Source organism: Heterocephalus glaber, unplaced genomic scaffold (genome assembly GCF_053883595.1).
Source record: "Heterocephalus glaber isolate CG9 unplaced genomic scaffold, H.glaber_assembly_v1.0 deba00001442, whole genome shotgun sequence".
In the NCBI taxonomy this organism is placed as follows: Eukaryota; Metazoa; Chordata; class Mammalia; order Rodentia; family Bathyergidae; genus Heterocephalus; species Heterocephalus glaber.
This window is the reverse complement of record NW_028258296.1, coordinates 13610521-13635856: the sequence shown is the minus strand read 5'-3', so window position 1 is coordinate 13635856 and position 25336 is coordinate 13610521. Positions and strand designations below refer to the sequence as shown.

The window sequence follows — 25336 nt, the reverse complement described above, 5'->3', positions numbered from 1 at the left end:
ATTGATTATTCATTCTAATCATTGGTACATTTTAGGTATACAATATAATGACATTCATCATTGGAAATTTGCACCTTTACATAGTCTCTCTTGGTTCTTCTTTTTCACCCTTGCCCAGCCCTCCCTTCAACCCCTCCAGTCCTCCCTATTTACAAAGACTTTGTTCCTATTTTTCCATTTTCTCATATTAATCCCATTCCCTTCTATCCTTTCCCCTAGCCCTCCCACTTCCTTCCCCTTTGCCCCTTTTCTTCCTATTTCACATGACCTATTATACATTTAGTCCTTATTTACACTTTCAGTTTCTCACACCAGAGAAACTATTCGGTATTTATACATGTGTGTCCTATTTATTTCACTTAAGAGTATTGCCTCAATGATGCATACTCCTTTTAAAACATTCAGCCACAGTATTATGCCCTGTAAGCATTCTCCAAAACTTATCTACTTTGTTGCTTCTATGGAAGGCAGGATAGCAAAGTTGTTGAAAGTATGAATCAGACAGCTGGGATTCATATTCTGACTACTACTTCTTAGCTGCGTGACCTTGGGAAAGTTTATCTTCTCTGGTCGACGTTTGTAAAACTGGAATAAGCCCTAACTCATAAAACTGTGAGGATTAGATGCGTTAATATATGTTGTATTATGTAACTACTGCCTGAATGTATAATACAAAAAACCGGGGTACTGCTGCCCTGAAGCAACTTGGCTTGGGGATTTTCTTTTCTTCTTTTCTAATAATTCCTATTGTTGTTGTAATATCGAACATACTACAAACAAATGCTGGTTCATATAAACTAAGATGTGTTACTTGTTACTACAAACAGACCATCCCCAGGACATGAAAATCCCTAAAGAGACCGTCATTTCTTTCTTCTGGGTCATTCTGCCTTTAATACGACTTGGATTTGTGTTCAGAGCTGTTACATTTCCTACATTTCTACTATTCAAACCTAAATTAATTAAACTTCGGATACTATTTTCTAAACCTGAAGTATACAGTACATGTTTTTTAATGAATGATAACTAAGCTTTAGATAATATCTAAGAGAAAGCTTTCCAGAAATTGGATGTTTAATTAAAATGCACCATTGGGCTCGGGATTTAGCTCAGTGGTTCCACCGCCTGCTTCACAAGTGCAAGGACCCGAGTTCGATCCCCGGTAACCTCCCAAAATAAAATAAAATAAAAATAATAAAAATAAAATACACCATAAATCATATAGTTAACCACACTGGCTCTCAGTAAAACTGGGGGTTTTTTTGGGGGGGGACCTTTTAAAATAAGTAAATCTACAATTTTTTAAAATATTTCTTGACCTGTTGCAATCACCCAGAACTTTTAAAACATTCATGCATAGATATAAACAATGTTCTTCTTTGGAAGAACTCTGAAACTGTAATGTTTACTTTAACTAAATTTGTCATATATTTTAGGCTAGAAATCTGACTGGATTCAAGCCTTCCTCCCTCTTTCACAACCTCATAATTCACATGTTAAGTCTTTCCCAAAGAAGGATTTGCTTTAACAGCTTAAAAAAAAGAAAGAAAGAAAAAGAAAAAAAAGAAAACCAGAAGATACTTTAGCCCTGGAACTTAGAACTGCATGCTTGGATCTATTTCCACAGACCAATCCAAGTGGGTCTTGTGTCTCACTTTTGCCATCCTGAGGCACATTCTATTTTCTGTCACTGAACAGGCATTGGGTCTATTTTAACCTCAGCAGACTCTAGTGGAGATTCCAAAGATGCCACTCTTTAAAAAAAGCAGGCTGTCCACTGCAGACTTCCTATCACCGCCAAGAAGGGGGAGCTGCCAGATGTCATAGTGTCGTCTGACTTCTATGTCAGCCGCTACTCTGCAGCAGTTTCAACACAATTTGGAACCTTGTCCTTTCTAAGGTTTTATTAAAAATGGACACGCTTCTGTGCCAACAATGATCTTGCAAACACTCCGCTGTAATCTGTTTAAAGGAGTCTACAAAATTATGCTAATCATATTTTGTATGCCAATCTGCCTACCCACGTTGTGAATAATTTTTTTTCAATTAACAAAAAAACAACCAAGGCCAGAGATTTAGCTCAGTGGTTCTGGTGCCTGCCACGCAAGTGCAAGGTCCTGAGTTCAATCCCTGGTACCAAAAAACAGGAAAAAAACCCAAAAAAAACCCAGCAGAGTTTGAAAAACCAAGATTGAATACAAAAATGGAAAACACTTTCAGTAAGTGAAAGAACTAAGCTGTGATATACTTTCTCAATTTTCCGCAGCGTGCCTCAGTGCTGCCCAGGGTGGCAATCAGGCACCAGAGCACAAGGCCGGCCAGCTGTGGATGTGGGCGGCTCACAGGCTCACCACATGGACGGTGGCCCCACACAGCCTGCCGTGGAGACGAGCCCTGAAAGGAGGCTTGCACAACAGCTGTCCCTGGCTTTCCTCATTTATCAAAACTTTCCTTCACTGTGACTGGCCAACATGACAACTGTGACTCTCAACTGGGAAGCACAGCTGCCAATGTAGGCTGAGTAACGGAGAGAAAAAGGAAGGGGGCCACTCACATTTTAGATGAAGAACAGCTTTTTTTTACATTTTTTTAAAGGAGAAGAAAGTTGGGACTGGAACAAGATGTAATTAAGATTTGTTCTGCTGTTACAGAGACTTTGAGAGAACCACCAGGCACAAGCGGTCACTCTGTATAGTGCACAAAGTGCCCTGGGCCAGGGGGAACGAATCCAGGCCAGATACGACGTCTGCATCTTCCTAGTGCGTATATTTTCTTATCAAAGCGCCCTTCTAAGAATCCCACGTGTGCCTTTTTCTACATCCCACAAAGGCCCTGTATGGGCCAGTGAAGTCCTGGAAAGAAGGCAGGGAAGAAGGAGTGTGAGTGGGGACAGAGGAGTGGAGGGAGGGGCGAGATCGAGATCCAAGCAGTAAGATGTAACTGGGATAGGAAACACACGAAGTAACACTTCAGGAATCCCCTCTGTTTCTGGGACCCAGGAATTTTCACTGTACTCTTGTCTATTTTGACCTGCATAAATAACTTCAGTTAGGCTTCGTTTGGGGTAATATATGTTCTTCAAAATTAAGATTACAGGAGCTCCAGTGGCGCAAAGATTACAAGCCTTACCACTTGGGAAGAAATTACTAAGCCAAATTTCTCCTATGTTGTGCAATTTTTACTCTGTATATTTAGAGATCTGAGTATATAACTTAAGCTTATAATTGATATCACTCTCTAAAAATAAACCCTCACGCAGTTTATCTTCTTACCACAGTGATTCTGCAGGAAAAGAAGAGGACAAGGTCATCAACTCTGGGCTGGTATCTACTGCAGGCGAGAGGCCCGGGTACTCGTCTTGCAGCCAAGTCCACTCAGTCTGTCTAAATGTTCTATCTGGTTGCTTGCCAAGAGAACAGCACTGTCTCTCTAGCAGTCAGGGGCCCCACTTCTGAGCTTTTCCTATTCTCTGCCACAGAATCTGTGCAGTCAGTACTAGGCTGGAAAAACCTCTAATTTTCCCCTAGAGGATATCTCACTGACTCAAAATACTATTATACAAAAATGAACAAGAAAGACAGATGTAGTAGCCACCTTCCAGAATCTCAATTAGGACTTTCTTACAGCCTTCGTGGCTCCCCTTTGCCTAATGGTATGAAGCAAGGCCCTTCACGAGCTATCTCCTGCACCTTTCTAGATTCATTTCCGACCACTCCCCTGTATATTCTGTTCTCACGACAACATATCCAGCCACATCTTGCTTCACAGGCTGCCGCAGGCTGTGCCCTACCCATGTTATCCCCTCGGCCTGAACGTCCTCAGCTGTCTTCCTGGTGGACTGACCCTTTGTCTCAAGTGTCACTCCTGTGAAACCATCCCTGAGGATTCCCACGAATAACCACATGTTTTTCTTTATTGTTTCCACAGAACTTTATAAACACACTATTATGTAATTATTCTTCTGTGGTATATAATTTTTAATGTCTATTATGTACTAGACTCTAATTGTTTAAAAGCAGAAGTGAGATTTTCATTGTTTTCCCTCCAGTGCTTTATACTGTTTGACATATCCTAAGAAATTAGATGTTTGCTAAATAAATATTCCAGCCTAAGAATCTAGGAGTTCATTTTGTTAAAAAAAAAAAAAAAAAAAAAGGTTATGAAGAGGCCTCATATCTGAAATATGTAAGGCAATGCTCTTAAGCTATAAAAATTCCTGGTTTGTTTTTAAGGTCTAAATTTGTTCCTACACATCAGTATAAAAGAATCTCAAAGTTCTTTGCTTCAGCCAAAAAAAACGACATTTATCAAACTTACGGCTTCAGAGTTTCCTGCTAATACTTCTAATGCAAACACATACTATTCTGTACAGAAAATGTATGCACACAAAATATGAAGGTTAATTACTTTTAGAAAAAAACTAAAGTATAGATTAATAAACTTGAACTTCATTCACATAAACCATACCAGCTAAATAATGTCCCCAAGAAACTGCAAGCAAGCTCCATCTGTTATTAATCATGTTTATTTTTAAACTGGTATTAAACTCAGTAATTTGGTTCTACCCAAATAGCCTAAGTGAGTAAAAAACAAACCTGGGCCTGGGAAAGTAGCTCAGCATTAGGGCATTTGCCTAGCATGCATAAGGCCCTAGATTCACTACCTAGAATCACACACACACACACACACACACACACACACACACACACAAAGGGAAATCATAATTCCTCAATGTTCTATATTACTGTTAGTAAAATAAACTACCAAACCATGTAATGACATATACCCCACACAACAAACACATAAAATACACTCTATGGACATATGTCACTAGCAAAGGTCTCCTAAAGTATAAATTACTCTTTGGTGTCAGGTTTCTATCCCATATGCCACCAATCTCATGTTAGCTGTTGTGATCAACTGAAGTCTAATTTCTACCAAAGTAATTCTGACAACAGAAAATTCTTAGAATTAGAATACATGTCCTTTCATTGCATGATACTTGGTATATATGAAAATTTTATTCATGTATATATAGCATAGATGGATATTTTGTATCAGAGTAACAAAACAAACATTTTTGAATCTACCAACTACTTACAGCCATTTTTCAAAGCTTAAAAAATTATCATGCACAAAAACACTACATTTCTTATCTGATATTCATTAATATCTGGGTCTCCAGATGAACTTCACAAATCTTAACTTCAGCAAAAAATAGCAGCAGATAACCACAATATTAACTAACCAGATCTAACCAGATCAGTCCTAACCAGATCGGTTTACTTTCAAGTTCTTATCTTAGGCTCTTAAACAGGCAACTTTTATTTGTGAGGTAAGCAGAAATAGGGAGGAAAAGAATCTCCTGTTTCATAGAGGTAGCTCAGGCTTCTATAAATAGCTGGATACTGAAGAATATATTAACCTGTTTTGCTTTCTAACTGCTCTCATAAGAATATGTCTTAACTAGCCAATCAGACCATAAGTAACTGGAAGACAAGGTCTTCACCTTTATTTCACTGAAGTTGATTTTTTTTTTTTTTTGGTACCGGGGATCGAACTCAGGTCCTTGAGCTTGCACAGCAGGTGGCAAAACCACTGAGCTAAATCCCAGGCCCTGTAGGTTGATTTTTAAGCTTTTCTTGCCTTAGTGGTCTTCGTTGAGAGAGAGAGAGAGAGAGAGAGAGAGAAGGGACTGAACTCATACTAAGTAAATCCCCAGTCCTTTTTTGCATTTTTTATTTTGTGGCAGGGTCTCGCTGAGTTGCTGAGTTGCCCAGGCTAGGCTCAAACTTGTGATCTTCCTCCCTCAGCCTCCTAGAGTGCTGGGGTGACAGGTGTGCAACAACAGCCCAGCTTCATGTGTCTCCTATCGTTAACACTCCTTTACCTTAGCAGGAGGCTAGTGCCACGCAGACAGTCTCTGATTCTGTGTGCCAGGCCAACTAACTTATGGTCTTCCTTTTTTAGAGACTATAAGAATCTACCCAGAGATAAGATAAGATAGGGGAGAAACAAAGTAAAAATAAACATGCTATCAGTCACAGACAATAGGCAGTCTATATAAAAATTCTGAAAGAACCCAAGACAAATTACTGGTAAAACTAGTAAGAGTTCACAAGATTAATATTCAAATGTAAAAACAACATCATTTTAGGTACTATCGATAAAAGTTATAAATTTTAAGGAGATAACATTTACAATGATAATGAAATAATAAGGGATTTAGGAAAATACATGTATATAGCCCTAACTACAGAAGATTAGAAAGCAGCATGAAATACATAAAGGACCATATCATGTTCTTAACTAGAAAGGTTATTAGGAAAATATAAATTCTCCCATAGCTGAGCTGTAAATGTAACCTAATAATCAAATCCCAAGACAGTGCTTCATGAAACGTGACAAGCTGTCTTAAACTTCCCATGGAAAGGCAAAGGCTAAGAATAGTCCAGGCAGTCTTTCAAAAAAGAACACAGTGAATGGACTCACTGTGGCAGGTGTTAAGATTTATTATAAAGCTATAATAACAAAAGCGCAGTGAAACCAATGCAGGAATGGACAAGCAGATTACAACAGCATTATATCTTTTAAAGTAAGCCCAGAACCAGGCATGGTGGTGCACATCTGTAATCCCAGCACTCAGGAGGCTGAGACAGGAGGATCACCATGAGTTAGTTCAAGGCCAGCCTGGAATATATAGTGAGTTCAAGACCAGCCTGGACTACACAAGCATACAAAGAGAAGAAACATATCACAAAGCGGTATTTCAAATCCATAAGAAAAGGACATATTACTTAGTAAGTGTGCTGAGGCAGCTGGCTACCCAAATGTTAAAAACATTTTTGGAGATGTAAACATGAAATCCAAAACTTAAAAACTCCCTCTGTGCAAGTGCAAGGACCTTAGTTTAATCCACGGTACCAAAAAATAAATAAATAAATAAAAATAAAAACTCCCTAAAGAGGGCTGGAGATTTAGCTCAGTGGTGCCACCGCCTGCCTCACCAACAGAAGGTCCTGAGTTTTATTTTATTTTATTTTATTTATTTATTTTTTTTGGTGCCAGGGATCAAACTCAGGACCTTGTGCTGGCAAGGCAGGCAGTAGAATCACTGAGCTAAATTCCCGGCCCTGCAAGGTCCTGAGTTTGATCCCTGGTACCAAAAAACAAAAACAAAACAAAACTCCCTAAAGAAAATATTTTAAAATGATCTTTACATCTTCTAAACAATATAGTGTAAATCCTGCTACAATCGGACACACCCTAACCCAATGAAAACAGAAGTAACTCACACACTGCTGACGGGAGTTTAATCTGGAGCAAATGCTCTAGACACTGATCCTCTTCAGTGTTCCTCACTCTAGCTTACCCGCATTTCAAAACTCAATGGCTACATGTCAGTAGAATAGAAATGGAACAAATTTCATTTATAAAACAAGTGTATGTATGCATGTCTGGGTGTGTGTGCACTCGTACACAGGTGCTGCATGTGTATTTACTCAGACAGATATGTACTATGTGTGTTTATTTTAATGTCAGCTGCAACCCTTGAAAGTGATTTCATGACCACCAATGGGCCATTACTAATGTTTTAAAAATGTCCTGTCACTTCTTGGTCTCTGACTCAACTCCCATTAAGTGTGCAAACCTGTCCTAGGATGCACATGAGGCCATACTCCTAAGTGACATAAACAGGACACCCGTGTAGATACCAATAGTTTCTCTGGTATGAGAAACTGAAAGTGTAAATAAGGACTAAAAGGTATAATAGATAATGTGAAATAGGAAGGAAAGGTCCAAAGGGGAAGGGGAAGTGGGAGGGGTAGGGGAAAGGAAAGAAGGGAAAGGAATAAATATGAGAAAATGAAAAAATTGAAACAAAGCCCTTGTAAATAAGGAGGAAGGAAAGGGTGGAGGGAGGGCAGGGGAATGGGGAAAGAATAAGAATCAAGATACATCATGTAAAGGTACAAATCTCAAATGATGAATGTCATTATATTGTATACCTAAAATGTACTAATAAAATTTTTTAAAAACCTGTCCTAGAGGAAAATTTGTAAATGTGCACAAGGAAATACATGGAAGAATGTTCACTGGAACACAAGCACACACACACACAGAGGTTTATGACAGCCAAAGAAACAGAATTAGATAAATGTGCATAGATATCTTCAACTATATCTGTAATAACATAGTTCTTTGTTTTAAAAATCTAAAGCATACGTGGAAAAATATTAGTATTTGATAAAACTTTAAAATATATTCTGCATACTTTTCTCTATGTTTGCAGAGAAGGAAAGGCATGGAAGCTCTTTAGATGAGGTCTTGCTAAGTTGCCCAGGCCCGGCTCAAACTCTTGGGCCTGGCCTCAGCCTCTGAACTAGCGGGAGTGACAGGCACATACAGTACCATCCAGCCAGAAAAGCATGGGAACTTACAGAAAAAACAAGGCCAAATACCACCAAGAAACCTTACAAAGAGGAAAAGAGGGAAGAAAGTAAAGCACCAAGGGGCTGGGGATTTAGCTCAGTAGTTCCGTTACCTGCCTTGAAAGCACAAGGACCCGAGTTCGATCCCCGGTACAAAAAAAAAAGTAAAGCACCAATAGTTTAACCATGCACTATATTTTACCTATACTCTTTAAATAAGTTTTGTCTAAATTTCTACTTCACTAAAAAAAATGTTCTATGTTTAATAATAAACTAAAATTATGACACAAATTTAAACTTTTTTTAATTTTGGGGGGTACTGGGGATCGAACTTAGGACCTTGCGCTTGTGAGGCAGGTGCAGTGCCACTAAGCTAAATCCCCAGCCCATACTTAAACTTACTGTAAAAAATCTTTATGTCACCACCTTACCTATCTAACCAATCACCCATCCACATATCTATTATTCAAATATTACTTGAAAGGCCTTAGAAGCAGAGATGCTATGAGAAACAGCTATTCAACTAAGAAATACATCCCTGGCAGGGATTTAGCTCAGTGGTTTCGAGGCCTGCTGTGCAGGCGCAAGGACCCAAGTTCGATCCCCGGTGCCAAAAAAAAAAAAAAGAAATACAACTGCTTCATAGCATCAACTCCAAAGCTGTGATTTTAGCAGACCTGGATCAAAGCCTAGGAATCCATGTTGTTTAAAAACCACAAAGGTGATTGTGGTACTTGTGGTGAGACCTACAAACCTATTAATGTCTATACTTCGTGGAAGCAATATTATGAGGCACTGAAAAACAGAAAAACTATGTCTTCTATCCCCAAGGAGTTTAAGGTCTGGTATTGAGGCAGGAGCCTAGGGCAAGGCAAAGGGGTTATACAACTGGGCGGGACCTGTCCACTGCAGAGACTTGTTAACCAGAGACAGAGACGGGCGCAGAGCCACAGCCCCAAGCCCCGCACCGGACACCCATCAGCGAGCCCTGTCTTCAATTCTTCTGGCACGGTATCTTCACGAGCATAAGCCGAGCCCTGCGCCTGATGTCAGCCTTCTGGCACCAGATCAAATGGGTTTCTGCTGGGCTAGCTCAAAGCTGACGTCACAAGGGGGATGTAAGAGGCACTGGCCACAACCCCAGTGGCTGCTGTGAGCCTTCCCAGCAGCAGCCCTCACTCTGCAGGGCGGACTTCTCCTCCTACTTTAACTGCCCCACACTCACGCTACATAGCCCTTCTTTTCAGAGCACTTTTTCTCCCTGAGCACTTCTTTTGGACTTCTTTGTCTTCATCTTTTGCCCTAAGTGAACTTTCACTTTTATTGACTGTTCCACCCAATTCTTTGACCTGGACAGTAAGAGCCTGGAAAGGACTAGTGTCACTACCATACCTGAGAGCAGTGTCAGAGGGTGAGTACATACAGAGATAATACAGTGTACTGCGAGAGTAATCGATGCTACTGAGGAAGGGTATGAACCGCCCGCCCCCACCCCACTATTAGCCAGGGCACTTCCACCCGATCCTCCAAAAGGTTATGCTGAGGGACGTTCCAAGTTCTCCGTTCACCTGCTCATCTGTTCCTCCCTTGGGAGAATAGCTCAGTCAATGCTGAGAACCTGAGTGCCACTGAGGAGGTGCAGAATTGGAGGAAAATGTTCATGGGTGGCCCTGGGTGTGGACTAGTGCTCGCTCGCTCACTCTCAGTCCTCTGGAGAAAGGCCTGGCTCTGCAGCCCCAACACTGCTGTTCTGGGTCTCAGGGAGCTGCCAGGGTCTGCAGGGCAGGTGCGGACCCTACACAGCTAGCTGGCTGGGGAGCAGCTAGGAATTTGCTCTGCATTCCCAGCTCTTCTCCAGAGAAGTTTTTTTTTTCCTTTTTGGTACCAGGGATTGAACTCGGGACCTTGCACTTGCGAGCCAGGCGGCAGAACCACTGAGCTAAATCCTCAGTTCCAGAGAACTTTTTTTTTTTTTTTTTTTGGTACCAGGGATCGAACTCGGGTCCTTCCGCTTTCAAGACAGGTGGTGGAACCACTGAGCTAAATCCCTGGCCCTCCAGAGAACTTTTTTGACAGGAAGAAGTCATCGGAAGCCTTACCACATTGTCCAATCCAGGTACTAAGAAAAGCCCAAAAAGAATATTATTTTATAATTTTAAAAAGATGACTTTTTGTGTTCTCAATTTATTCAGTGCCCAGAGGCAGAGGAGTCTCTGAAAGGTGCTCCAAAACCACCAAGTACCATTATGAAGGAAAAGAGAGGGTGTGAGACTCCCTCTGGCTTGAAATGCAAATAGATGAAGAAGCAGCTTTGGATGAAACTGTGTTCTCCAAGCAACAGAAAGCAAGCAAAAGTTCAGCACATGCTGGACCAGGCAAAGAAACAGCATCACCAGAATCAAAGAGACACAGACTGAAAACTTACTAAACACCCAGAGTTGATTACACAACTAAAATATTAAGGAAAAATTTCAGTTCAGGAGATTTTGTTCTATTTGGCTGGAGTGTGGGGGAAACAGAAAAAAATAAATTAAAAGGTCAGAAAAGTAGTCTCACCGTTGTACAACACTGAGAGTTGTACAACAAGAAGGCACCTCCAGGATGAGGTGCAGATGCAGCTGGGAGAAGGAGTCCATACAGGAGCCAGCGAGGCTGAACACAGGTACAGAAGCGCAGACAAGGGGATCGGAATCGAGGGAGATGGAATGGACAGAGGTCACTAATGGATGGGACACCCTGGCCGAGAGGACAGATCCACTACTGTATCAGTTTGCTTTCTTCCATGCATGGAAAGATCAGGGAGCAAGGAAAGCCAATGATTTTTTTTTGGTACATTTTATTTTATTTTATTCTTTTTTTTTTTCTTTTTTTTGGTCCCAGGGATTGAATTTTTGGTACATTTTAGATATACATAATGATAACATTCATCATAGGAAATTTGTACCCATACATGATACTGCTGCTTTTTTTCCCATTCCCCTTTCCCCCCTTCAACCTCTCTTCCCCTCCTTGTTTACAAAAGCTGTATTTCCATTTTTTCTTTCATCCCTTCTTTCCTCCCCTCCTCTTTGTTCCCCTTCTCAAACATTTTCTTCCCAAGGAAAGCCAATAATCTTACCTATATCTAGAATAATCACTTTTTCAAACCTTCCAGATGTTACCTATTTTTCTAACACACAGCAGAAGTAGATTTAAGAGCAATGTTTACTTTCCCAAATAAATAACTTTAACCATGGTTAAAATATCTTGTTTCAATCAATGCAAATGTATTTTACTACCATAATGTGAGAAAAATCAAATTAATTCCAAGTATAAAAATCCAGTGTGGAGACCATGACTGAACAGTTTCATTGTAAAACAAGTTATGAACAGGCTACCTCTAACTAGCTTAAACCATGTAATTTTTTTTTTTCCAGTACCAGGGATTGAACTCAGAACCTTATGTTTGCAAAGCAGGCATGGTCCCACTGAGCTAAATCCCCAGCCTTTAAGCCATGTAATTTTTAAATCATTTCCTGGAATATAATTTCACTAATGAAGATAACAAGTCTATGCTAAATACAACACACAGTTGAACAAAGTTGGCCTACCACACTCCTGCACTGTACAGATGAAGAAAGTGGCTCTAAGAAAGGCCAAGTCTTGCTCATGGTCTCAGTTAGTGAGGGGCAGAGGTGGGATTTGAAGCCATGTTTGTTTGGCTGCAAAGCTGGTGATGCTAACTACTAAGCTTTACTATCTATAACTGAGATCATAAGGGAGGGGTTTGGTTGCATCTTCAAAAATACAATAATAAAATTACAACTTAACACCTGTAATTTAACAACATTATGAAAAACAGAATCTACAAGTAAACCGGATACCTCTGGGTGCAATTAGCTAGAACAACAATACAGCAATGGAAATTTACACTGATGTCCCTTGCAGCCTGTGAATACCCTTCACGCTCTCAATCACACTGAGTTACAGTAGCAGGTATGTACAAAACCAGCCAGAAAACGTGCTGAGCTAAACTTAACTCCCAGGGCTAGGGCAGCGGCACAGGATGCAAGAGGCACAGGGACCTGAAGCGCAGATGAACTGTGCTGCCCTCTAGTGATGATTCACACCGAGCCTTCTCGCCAGCGAGTAAACGCTCATTAACTAGGAAACTAATTCAAGTCTTCATTTATTTGTTTGTTGTTGTTGTTTTTTGGTACCGGGATCAAACTACAGACCTTCTGCTTGCAAAGCAGGTGGCAGAACCACTGAGCTAAATCCCCAGCCCTTCATTTATTTGTGATTGACTCTATAATAAAGAGGAATGGAACAAATAACTATTGATTAAGCCAGGAGTAAAGTTTTGGTGCACAAAAACTTAGCAATATATCTAACAATCATTTGCTAATTCAGAATGGTTAAGGAAATACAAGCAAAAAACAGGGTAAAAAATGAATTACAAAATATGGGGTACTTACATTTTATGGGAGGAACTCATTCCTTAAAACCTAATTCATCTGGGCCAGGGATTTAGCTCAGTGGTTCTGCAGCCTGCCTCAAAAGCAGAAGGTCCCGAGTTCAATCCCTGGTTCCAAAAAAAACCAAAAAACAAAAAACAAAAACCTAATCCATTTAAAAAAAAAATCCTAATTAATTAAAAAATTTTTCTTAAAGGGCCGGGGATTTAGCTCAGGGTTTTCACTGTCTGCTGCACAAGCTCAAGAACCCGAGTTCAATCCCAAGTGCCAAAACAAACAAACAAACAAAACAAAAAATTTTTTAAAGACAGGGTCTCACTCTGTAGTAGCCCAGGCTGGCCATGAATTCACTATGTAGCCAAGACTGGCCTTGAACTCACAGTGATCCTCCTGCCTCAGCCTCCTGAGGGCTGGGATTACAGGCATGCACTAATATGCCGGCTTTTTTTTTTTGGTACCGGGGATCAAACTTGGGTCCTTGCGCTTGTGCAGCAAGTGCCAAAACCACTGAGTTAAATCCCCGGCCCTGTCTAGCTTTTTTAAAGCATATTTTTAATGTACAATAAATTACTTGGCCCTCTATCAAGTTCTTAAGAGAAAAATCTAATTTCATCAAATAAGACAAAGCATATTTCAAAGCAACAAAGTATTCATTGAATGAGATCAATACTTATTATTATTGTTGTTGTTGTTCTGAGACAGGGTCTCACTATGTAGTTCAGCTGGTCTCAAACTCACAGTGATCCTCCCGCCTCAGCCTGCCAAGTGCTGGCAGTGTTCCAGGCAGGCGCCACCAGGCATGCCCACTCCAGGACTTAGTTTAAATTCAATCCTGAGCCTTTTAAGGCATTTGTTAGGCTCCCTTAACTTAGGACTAACTATAAACTGCCTCTCAGAAACATAAATTAAATGTACAAAATGAATTTGAATTTAGAGAATGAGGAACGTTAACTGAATTTTAAGCCATTTTGATTAATATCAAGTAACAGATATGATAGAGCTGGGGATAGGGCTGGGGACATAGCCCAGTGGTGCTGCACCTCCCTGGAAAGTGCAAGGTCCTGAGTTCGATTCCCGGTACCAAAAAAAACCAAACAAACCAATAGAGCCACTCCCTTACTAGAATCTTGGCCACAGAGTCGGCTCTTTCAATGTACAAGTTCAAAAATGGAAACATACAATACCCAAACAATCCTGAGAAGGAACAAAACAAACAGCTTTATGTCACCAGGAGCCTCCGGGCAATAGGAGGCCAAGGCACTGCATGGCTGCAAGGAAAGTGAGCGGCTGGGAGCCAGGGACTACCATGTAAGACAGGGAGGGCAGGACTCACTCCACCCCTGGCTAACTTGACATGTGGGCTGCGTACATTGGGTCCCATTCTAAAAGTCCTATTTATTAGAGTTCCAAACTGATGGTAATTTCCTCAGAAACAACCTAGAGACCTCAAAAATGAAGCCTGGGCACAGAGCTCTTCTTGTCCAGAAAGCAATGTGAACCTAAGCAGAGGCTGTGGAGTAGCAGCCAAGAAGCCTTCATATCCTGAAAAACCAGAGACAGATCGTGCCATCTCTAAGAAAGGCCGTGGAAGAAGAGAAATTCTGGGCATGCGCAATGGAAGCAAACCCAAGGCAGACACGTGTTCCAAGACCAGCCGCAGGGGCTCCGCGTGCTCCTCAACACAAGGCTGGGAGCAACAAGCGATGGGCACAGTACAGGGGAAGCGCTCACAGAGAAAGACAAAGGGCCGGCTCCTCTGCCTCTCCTTGTATTTCCAATTTTTTCCTACTTCTTTTTCTCCGTACCTTTCTTTGTCCCTCTCCTATCTTTTCCAATTGTTCCATTTTGCATTTCTCTTAAAATTCTTCTCTGTTCTCTTACTAACAGAAATAACATTCTAATGAAAATCAGAAAATTATACAAAAATAAATATAAATATAAGATTTTAAATTATACATTTTTTCCCTTTTTTCTGAGGCAGTCTTGCTATGTAGCCCAGGCTGGCCTTGAACTGGAGGGAGATCTTAGTATCTCACCCTCCTGAGTGCTGGGATGGCAGGAAATTGTATTTTTTGACATGAGTATTGCCAACTTTTTTTTTTTGTGGAATTTGCCTGAAATTTCCTAGATATATCAAAGCATATGCTAATATGAGAAACTATTAAAAATACTGATCACATAAATAATACTTGGTGACAATAATATTATGAGAAAGCAAAGACCAAAGTTAATGGAAAGTATGCCAGGCATGGTGCCACATGCTCCTAAACCCAGTACTCGGCAGGCTGAGGCAGGAGGATCACCATGAGCTCAAGGCTAGACTGGGCTACCTAGTGAATTCAAGGCCAGCTTGCACTGCACAGTGAGACCTTGTCTCAAAAAAAAAAAAATCATTTAAAAAAATTATTTTGATACAGGGTCTCAAGAAATTGACCACGTTGGCCTCAACTTTGTGATCCTCTTGCTTCAGCCTCCCTAGTATAGCTAGGATTATAGGTAGAGGCCACTACACTCAGCTAGATTTAAACTATTGTTGATTTTTAAAAAATGTGATTTTTGTCTTATTTCACTGTTTGGGGATATTTATAGAAGTCGAAGAACAATTTAATTAAGCCTTTTTTTTTTTTTTTGGTACCAGAGATCGAACTCAGAACCTTGTGCTTGCAAGGCAGACACAGTGCCAATGAGCTAAATCCCCAGCCCAATCCTTCCTTGGGCTGGGGATTAAGCTCAGTGGTTTGGCCGCCTGCTTTGCAAGCACAAGGTCCCAAGTTCAATCCCCGGTACCACAAAAACAGAACAAAACAAATGTCTTTGAAAAGGAAAGTAAAAAGAATTAAGATGTGTTATGCACACGTACCGACTTCCCATGATGTATAATTGCTATAAATTGTGACTATATATTAGTATAAAAACTTTTTTTTAAAGATTTCATTGAAGAAGTTTCCTCCAAGTTCTTTTCTCTTTAAAATAGGAAATAAGAGGGCCAGGGATTTAGCTCAGTGGTTCCACCACCTGCCTCACAAGCTCAGGGACCTGAGTTCAATCCCCAGTACCCAAAAAAATAATAATAAAATAAAATAGGAAATAAGGGCCAGGGATTTAGCTCAGTGGTTTCACCACAGGCTGCACAAGTGCAAGGACCCAAGTTCGATCCCTGGTACCAAAAAAAAATAAAATAAAATAGGAAATAAAAATAATGGTATATAAGCCAGGTGCAGTGGCACACACCTGTAATCCCAGAACTTGGGAGGCTGAGGCAGGAGGATCACCATGAGTTTGAAGCCAGCCTGAATAGTGAGATCCCCTTTCAAAAAGCCAAAAAAAAAAAAAAAAAAAGTATATAATAATGTTTGTGTTGTCTATTTACCTCAAAAGCTATCCTCCAATTAAAATGGAGCTCAAACTACATAAACATTTCTGAGGCAGTGGATCTCTCCCCATTTTTATATTACTGTTTAATTTTTCTCCCTCTGTTACGGTTTAGAACAAAAACACTCCCCAAGAGCCTCCTGTGCTTCGAGGCCGGGCTCTGGGCAGGACCCCCCATGGGGTGACAGGGCTGACTGGCTGTGAGGAGAGGGCCTGCTCAGAGCAGAATCCCTGGGGTAGGACCTGGAAGGGCCTCTCTCCCACCCGCTCCTCCCTTCACTCTCTGCTGACGAGCTTCTAGGAGGTAAGCAGCTTTTCTCTGCCAGGCCCTTCCTCCATGCCTTCCTGCCCCGGAGCCAGCCAACAATGGACAAAGAACATGAGCTAAAATAAATCTCTCCTCCTTTAAATTGTGGGTGGTGAATACTCTGCCTCAGTGATAAGCAAAGTCACTAAGACACTCTCTAATACTAACTGAGATTTTTTCATGTAGAATATATTTTTAAAATAATGTCACATTGCTGGGTGTGGTGGCATATGCCTGTAACCCCAGGACTGGGTAGGTGGAGGCAGGAGGATTGCTATGAGTTCAAGGCCAGCCTGGGCTACACAGTGAGATCCTGTCTCAAAACATCAAAATAATAATAATAATAATAATAAAGTCACAGTCCTATTAATGATGATTGCTTGAATTTGTACCTTAAAGTAATTATGTTCACTTGAAAAATAAAACTGAAAGAAAAATAGATACAATAGAACTTTTTTCTCTTGGCTATTCTATAAAATATATCAGATATATTAATACATAAGACCCTGAAGCAAATGATTTCAAGAAAATAAAAGATGAAAATCATACATTTTATAAAAACATCTGTACAAGAAAACGAAAATATGGGGGCCAGGGATTTAGCTCAGTGTGCCACCACCTGCCTCACAAGCGCAAGGTCCTGAGCTCGATCCCCAGTACCAAAAAAAAAGAAAATGAAAATATAAGTCCATCTTACCAGTATCACTGGCAAGGGAATCAGGATCAGATCCCCCAAGGGTAGCTTCAAACTCCTCCTGGAGACGGTATGCTCTCTGCAGCAGAGCTTCAAGTTTATGGATGAATTCAGTACTGATAATGTCCTATGAAGAGAAGAAGTTATGTATAGCAATGCTAAAATTTCAAACAGAAAATGTTTGCTTTTAAGTAAAAGGCAGGGAAAGAGAAGAGTATCATAATAGAAGTTAGGAGGTCTGGGTCTCTGTTCTCAGGATCCAGTTCATGTGTAAATTAAGGAGTCAGACTAGCTCAGGGCTTCTCAGAGGAAGGTCCCCAGGCCAGAGGCATCACTGTCATCTGGGGACATTAGAAATGCAGTTCTTGGGCCAGGGATTTAGCTCAGTGGTTCTGCTGCCTGCCTCACAAGTGCAAGGACCCAAGTTCAATCCCTGGTAGAAAAAAAAAAAAATGCAGTTCTCTCGGGTGGCCACAGCCTAATGAATCACAAACCTAGGTGTGGAGGCCCCAACTCTGAGTTTCAGCAAGCCCTCAAGGTGCATTCCCAAGTTTGCCAATTAGCAGTCTACTGAAATAATCAATAAGGACCAGTCCAGTTCTGCCTCTGTGACTTTTACGAATATAACAATACTTAAGGAAACCCAAAGCACAAAACAGGTTTTTCAAAAATTCGTAAGGCTGGGCATGGTGGCACACACCTGTAACCCCAGCGACTTAGTAGGCCAAGGCAGGAGATCGAAAGTTTAAGGCCAGCCTTGGCAACTGAGTAAGATCCTGTCTCTAAAAATAGGGGGAGAGGGAGTGAGGGTGTAGCTTAGTGATCCTTGGGTTCAATCCCCAGCACTGATAAAAACTTCCAGAATACGCACAATAAGTAGATAATGATGAATAACTGAACAGAAAATACCCAAGAGCCCTTCACATAGGCCAAAGGGAAAAAAAAAGAAAACATCTACCAAATGTCAGAGAAATCAAGGACACTACATTAATACTGAACACAGTTTGATTCTCCCAATAAGAACATGACTCGCAGTGAGTCCCCCTTACATCCACACTCTCCTCAGCAATGGCATCTCCTGCACCCAGTTTAATGGAAGCACAGGTGTCCTCTTCAGCCTGTCTGTTGCGGAAGGTTAGAGCTTGTTCCCATCGACGCAACGCCTCTTCGAACAATTCCATACCTAGGAATTAAGAACAGAACAATTATAAATAAGGAAAACCAATGCCAAAATAAAATTACCTGGAGTCTGGAATTTTGGAGTTTTTTTTTTTTTTGGTACCGGGGACTAAAGGGACCTTGCGCTTTCGAGGCAGGCGGCGGAGCCACTGAGCTAAATCCCCGGCCTCTGGGCCTACAGTTCTAGTCCACCAAAACTCAGAGAGAAAATGGTCAATATGTCTTCTTTTTTATTTTAAAAGTAATTCAAATGCAAATAGTACTTAGAACTTTTCTAGAACATTATTAATTCATCAAAAGTTCAAGATTAATGGTTTTTATAATCATAATTATATTTCAAAATGTCCCTCTAAATAGAAAAAACACTACAACTTCTATCAGGCTTGTAAATTCTCAGAAGGAAACAGTAAACCTGAAAGTAGTATAGAAGTCCAAATGAACTGTTTATCACCAGGTATGGAGACGAACGCCTGTAATCCCAGCACTCAGGAGGCTGAGGCAGGGATTGCTTTGAGTTTGAGGCCAGCCTGGGCTACATAGTGAGTGAGTTCAAAGCTAGCTGAAGCTACATAATAAAACTCTGTCTCAAAAAACAAACAAACAAAAAAATGGTGCCCTAAACCACCACTGTCTCAATTTGCTGATTTAGATGAATAAATTGGTTGGCCAGAATTAAAAATCTCCAAGATACCCATAAACGGTTGGCTATAGTCCAAGCAGGAATTTCATATCCTTTCTTAGAGAAAATTTTTTTTATGGGCAAAAAGAAAGTGACTATAACTCTTTTTTCTCCAAGTGAGAAAGAAAAAGCTTATTAAAATTAAGTACTTCAAACAAAATCAAAACATACTATAACTTCAAATTTTCTACACATATAAAAGAAAAAGGTCTTTAAAAAGCTGCTCAAGAATCTGGATTCAAGACATTCTCAAAATGTTTTTAGGATACAGTACGTAAGAATACATCTTCCCTAAAGTCATTATTTCTTCAATTATCTGTGGAATCTAGGACTCTAAACAAAAATTTTCATATGCAATGTAGGCCTTTCTTTCTTATTGATTTTCTGTGGTGAAGAACCTCTTTACAATTTTTTTTTTTTTTTTTTTTTGTACCAGGGATCAAACTCGGCCTCCTTTCAATTTTCATCCTAAAAAATTATGCTTTTACAAGACAATTTTACCCATTATTCTATTAAAGGACAATTATATCCACCCTCCTTTCTGCACAGCTCCAATTTCTTCATCCTTTCTTCTCTTACTGTCCTCTCTCTATCCATCTAATTATTTTGGATGAACACAGGAAAAATTACCTAACAGCAGACTTGCCCAAAGATAAAAGTTGCTTCCTTGGGAAGTACACTGTGTCACTACAGAACATGACTCAGACTACCACACATTATCAGTTTTATAACAGGAAGTCAAACATATTTCACCAATCTTTTTTTTTTTTTGGTACCGGGGATGGAACTTGAGTCCTTGTGCTTGCGCAGCAGGTAGTGAAACCACTGAGCTAAATCCCCGGCCCTGTCACCAATCTTTTTAATGCCATCAATTTTGTAAAGGGAATTACAAGAAATGAGTGATTAGTCTAGGTGACCCATAGGGCTCCTACCCAGAGACTGTTCTGGATTATCTAATGGACCCTAAATCTAATTACTAGTGTCCTCAGAAGAGAGAGGTGCAGGAAGATTGGATATGCACAGAGAAGAATATACTATGAAAACCAAGACAGAGATGGAGTGATGTGGCCACAAGACAAGGAATGGTAGCAGCCAGCAGGAGCTGGAGGAGGCAAGGAACATCTCCCCTCACCTCCAAAGGAACAGGCAGCATACACACAACAGGTACTGACATCTGACTCTAGGTCAGTCATAATGAGCTCAGACTTCTGGCCTTCCAAACTCTGAGTGAATAATTTTTGTTGTCTGAAGCAGCCATGTTTATGGTAATTTGTTACAGCACCCTCAGAAAACTAATACAACTAGTATTGTATTATGTATTGCATAGGCTGATTCAACAGATGTAAAAACCATTTAAAATCATAGCTGCTTTTCTTAGAACAATTCACTTTTCTTACTTTCAAATTAAATATGATCACAATATCTTAAAACATTATCACAGTATTCCTACCCATTAAGTACAAGTTCTCAGGAGTGGTCACAGGAATATTAACAAGTTTAACATCATCTTCATCTGCTTTGTCCCAGGAGTTAGAGTTGCCACAAGCACAGCTGTGACAAGAATTAACACTCTGGACCTAAAATGAAGATTGACAGACGTTATTTCAAAGCTTCTCTTAAACAGTGTGTTGTGATCTTTTATATTTACCATTTACATATATAAATCCTATTCTTAGAAAAACAACCCATGCGATTTACACCTTGTATAATTCTGATTTCATTCAAATTAGACGTCTATGACCCTAAGAATTCCAAGTCTGATCAAAAATACAAAAGATAGGGGCCAGGGATTTAGCTTAGTGTTTCCGCCACCTGCCACAGAAGCACAAGGTCCCAAGTTCGATTCCCGGTACCCCCTCTCAAAAAAATGGGTAACTGGTAAAAATACACAAGTAGAACAGTATTTTGAACATAAATTGGTTTTCTCAATCAAAAATCCGGCAGTAATCTTATTCTGCTTTTAGAACTTTTTTCTTTTTCTTTCTTACTTTCTCTTTTTTCTTTTTTTTTTTTTTTTTAAAGATAGGATCTTGCCCTGTAGTTCAGGCTGGCCTTGAACTCTCTATAGCCCAGACTGGCCTCAAACTCACAGCAATCCTGCCTCCTGAGTGCTGGGATTACAGGCATGCACCACCACACCCAGCTATGCGGGCCAGGCCAACTCAGCTAAATGATAATTTTTTTTTTTTTTGGTACCAGAGATCGAACTCGGGTCCTTGTGCTTGCAAGGCAGGCGGCCGAACCACTGAACTAAATCCCCAGCTGCTAAATGATAATTCAAAGTGTCTGTCATACAAGTCCTTCCCTAACAAGGTTCACTCACTAAGCCGATGCAGATGACTACCAAATCCCTCATTCTAGTTATGTTTTCTTTTGGAAAACCTAGAGCCATTTCATTTGCCTACCAGTAATTCTACTTTGCTCTTCTCCTGGGATCTCAAACTGACTCTATCATAAAAGGACCTCAGCTTCTTCCCACAGGAAAAACTCCCCCTCCTCCAAGCTCACTTAACATTACTTCCACTCCCATAATTTCTCAAAAACAGAAGTCATCATCAGCATATCTCTTCCCATGTCCTTCAAATCCAGTTACCAAGTTTTATGGGCCATGTTCCCTCCTTACTATTGCTGCTGCGTGAACCTAAGGTAGGCATCTATGGTACTGCTTGAGAGAGAAAAACCAGGCAGAGAGAATTCGGGTGTGGTGGTGCACACCTGGAGTCCCAGTACTCAGAAGGCTGAGGCAGGAGGATGGCAGCAAATTCAAGGCCAGCCTGAAGTAAGTGGCAAGACCTTGTCTCAAAAATAAATCAATAAACAACCAAAAAAAAAAAACAAAAAAAAAACAGCTTCAACTTTCCTTTGAGAATATTCTAAATAGGCAGCTCTCTGACTGAGGAAATCTAGATTATAGACTAGGTATACTCTTCATTATTCTGTTCCGTTTCACAGAACTGAAGTCTGCAGACCTTTATCTAGATGTTCTTTTTTTTTCAGTACTGGGGATCAAACTCAGGTCCTTGCGCTGGCGAGGCAGGTGGCAGAACCACTGAGCTAAATCCCTGGCCCTATCTAGATGTTCTTACCCTGGAAATGCCTGAAAAATTTAGTATATTTATGATGGACATGATAATCTGGTTATAGCCCCAACTAAAGGAGGAGGCTGAACTAGGAAGGTCAGTTGAGCCCAGGACTTCAGGGCCAGCTTGGGCAACATAATGAGATCCCATTTCTTTTCTTTTTTTTTTTTTTTGTTACTGGGGATCAAACTCAGGACCTTGCGCTTGCGAGGCAGGTGGTGGAACCACTGAGCTAAATCCCCGGCCCTTCTGGCCCATTTCTTTAAATAAAAAAAAGATGAAGCACAGTTTTAGGTATTACAGAATAGGAAGCTATATATTCCAGTGAAATACAGAAGCAAGGTTCAGAACAGAGCATGGAGTTGTGCAAACTAGCAGGAGAAGATGAACACACATGCTGATAGTAGTGTGTACTGTACTTTCTAGAAATATACATAAGAAACTGTTGGTGTTCACTCCAGGACTGAGTGGACGAAGGACACATTTTTCAATGTGTATTATTTCGCCTGTTCTGTACTAAGGGGCAAGTGCGTGTCCTACCTATTTTTTAAAATTAATTAGACTCTATTGGAATTAAACAAATACGAACTTCCTTCCTCACTTGTCAGTCAGTATTATATTAAGCTGAAGAAGGGAGGCCTCTGGCTCACCAGTTACTACCCGAAGAATGCTGCAAAGGAGCTGAGGAACCACGTTTGGCTTTAGAAAGGCAGGTGCCTTGACCTACACAGCCTCACGGACCAAGCACAAGTCCGGCTCCGGCACCGAGCTGCTGTACTGCACAGATCTAGTCTGGACACAGCACTGCCACACCAGAGCCACCTCACAGAACCCAGGGACTCTACAGTCACTCAGAGCACTGGGAACCAAGCAAAACTTACTTGCCTGAAGAACAAACTCAACTGGATGATTTCTGAAGGTTCTTTCAGTACTAAGTTACAGGTGTGTGACACTTTAGCTAATAGTCAACAAGAGAAAAATAAAAAAAATAAGAAAAGTAGTAATATATTTTTTACTTACAGAGCCCAAACTCTGTGCAGAACCTGAGTATTTACTGAAAAGTCCTCCAATGGCAAAGTTGCAAGACTGAGATCCTTTGTCTTTGGCAGAACTTAAAGACAAGGTCAAATTCTGTCTACTACTGGAACAACTTGAACCTTTTAAACAAACATATTAAAAGTATCAATAATTCCAGTGAAAAACTTCACACAAAACTACAAGTTTATATTACATTCATTGAAAGCTTCTGATTTTTAAAATAACTTTTCAATTGCATAATTATTAAATGTAACAATAAAAACTACACCTCTCATGTTTTTAACACTGCTAAAATCCCCTTCTGCAATGAAAAGTAAAACATTCACCTGATTAACCAGGATGGTTTGGAATCGTCTGTAGTAATCAGCATAAAAATATTGACAACTATGAACCTTCAAATTATAAATTTAAAATATAACCACTTCTTTTCCTGAAATACATCTAATCCTTATCCATACTGCATTATATTGTACTTAGGTAGGGTTTGTCGTTGTCGTTGTTGTTGGTGTTTGAAACAGGGTATTGCTAAGTCACTAAGCTGCCCAGGCTGGGCTCTTGGGATCCTCCGCCCTCACACTCCCAGGGCGCTGAGACTACAAGGCATATTTAGTTTTTTATATTGTTTCCTCTACCCATCTATACATTCTTCTAGGTTAGACATCATGTCTTAGTATTTCTTAACAAACCAGTTAAGACCCTCCTGGATTCAAGTTCAATTATATGGCCTTCAGTTATTCATTTAACTTTTACATATTTCAAATTTCTTTTTGGATAAAATAGGAATAACATAAAACTGTAGTCCTAATTCACAGAACTGCAGAAAAAGTTAAATAAGGCACTACATATAGCACTTCGTTGAGACCCAATAAAATATCTGTAAATGACAGCAATTATTACTATAACGTATTGTACTTCGCATGTATAGTCACTGATTGAAAATGAATTGCAGGGCTGGGGATTTAGCTCAGTGGTTCCACCACATGCCTCACAAGCACAAGGTCCCGAGTACCAAAAAAAACAATTTGAATTACAAAAGTGTACCATAAATTAAATAATAAAAAAAAGAAGCTGGGGGCCAGGGATTTAGCTCAGTGGTTTTGCCGCCTGCTGCGCAAGCACAAGGACCCAAGTTCGATCCCTGGTACCAAAAAAAAAGAAGCTGGGCGCAGGTGCATACAGCTGTAATTAGAGACACCAGTCTGGGCAACATAGCAAGACCCTGTCCCCAAATAAAAAAACGAAAAGGTTTGGGAATGTAGCTCTGTAGGAGGAACTGGTTTTAATCCTCAGGAATGGGGGAGAGGCCACTAAAACATCTGGCATGCTTAAGAAATTATTTTTATTGCTACAACTCAGCAATATGTATCTCTAACAAAAATTACAGCTTTTTTTTGAGGCTGGCCTTGAACTCACTATGTAGCCCAGGATGGCCTCAAACTCACAGCAATCCTCCTGCCTCAGCCTCCCAAATAAACCCTTTAAAAGGCCAGAAATTCTTCTAGGACATTAGATACTAAGGAAATAGACAAATACATGCAAAACAAGAAAAACACAAATATCCTCAATGAAACAAAGGGAAATGTTTAAATAAATTAGGGAACATGTGTACAATTTTAACACTAATCACATATTAAAAATGATAACACAGATACATATTTATTGACCTAAAAAGACATTCTTGTATATTGTCAAATATATTAAAAGCAGGTTAGCTGGGGATTTAGCTCAGTGGTTCTGCTGCCTGCCTCGCAAGCACAAGGATCGGAGTAAGATTACCGGTACCAAAAAAAAAAGTATGTTGCATAAAAGCAGGGGCTGGGGATTTAGCTCAGTGGTTCTGGCGCCTGCCGCACAAGCGCATGGTCCCATGTTCGATCCCCAGTACCAAAAAAATAAAATAAAAGCAGGCTATAAAATACGGGACCACATATTTTATACATAAAGCTGGGTGTGGTGTTGCACACCTATAATTGCAACACTAGGGAGGCTGAGGCAGGAGCTTGGCTGTGAGTCTGAGGTCAATCTGAGCTACATAGTGAGTTCAAAGCCAGTGTGAACTACATAGCGAGACTGTCTCAAAAAATATATATATGTTTAT

General features: G+C 40.3%; 1 protein-coding gene across 6 annotated transcripts in view; it reads right to left on the bottom strand.

The window, feature by feature from the left end:
* The window catches only part of Miga1 (mitoguardin 1), a 78806-nt gene that overhangs the window by 39550 nt on the left and 13920 nt on the right, over nt 1-25336 (bottom strand). For all 6 annotated transcript variants that reach the window (XM_004841411.3, XM_004841414.3, XM_087212956.1 and 3 more), the window contains exons 4-7: nt 23221-23357; nt 20571-20697; nt 18312-18445; nt 17266-17389 (exon numbers count right to left, since the gene is read on the bottom strand). In XM_004841411.3, the coding sequence (XP_004841468.1) occupies nt 17266-17389; nt 18312-18445; nt 20571-20697; nt 23221-23357 (522 nt within the window). The remainder of the gene's footprint in view (nt 1-17265; nt 17390-18311; nt 18446-20570; nt 20698-23220; nt 23358-25336) is intronic.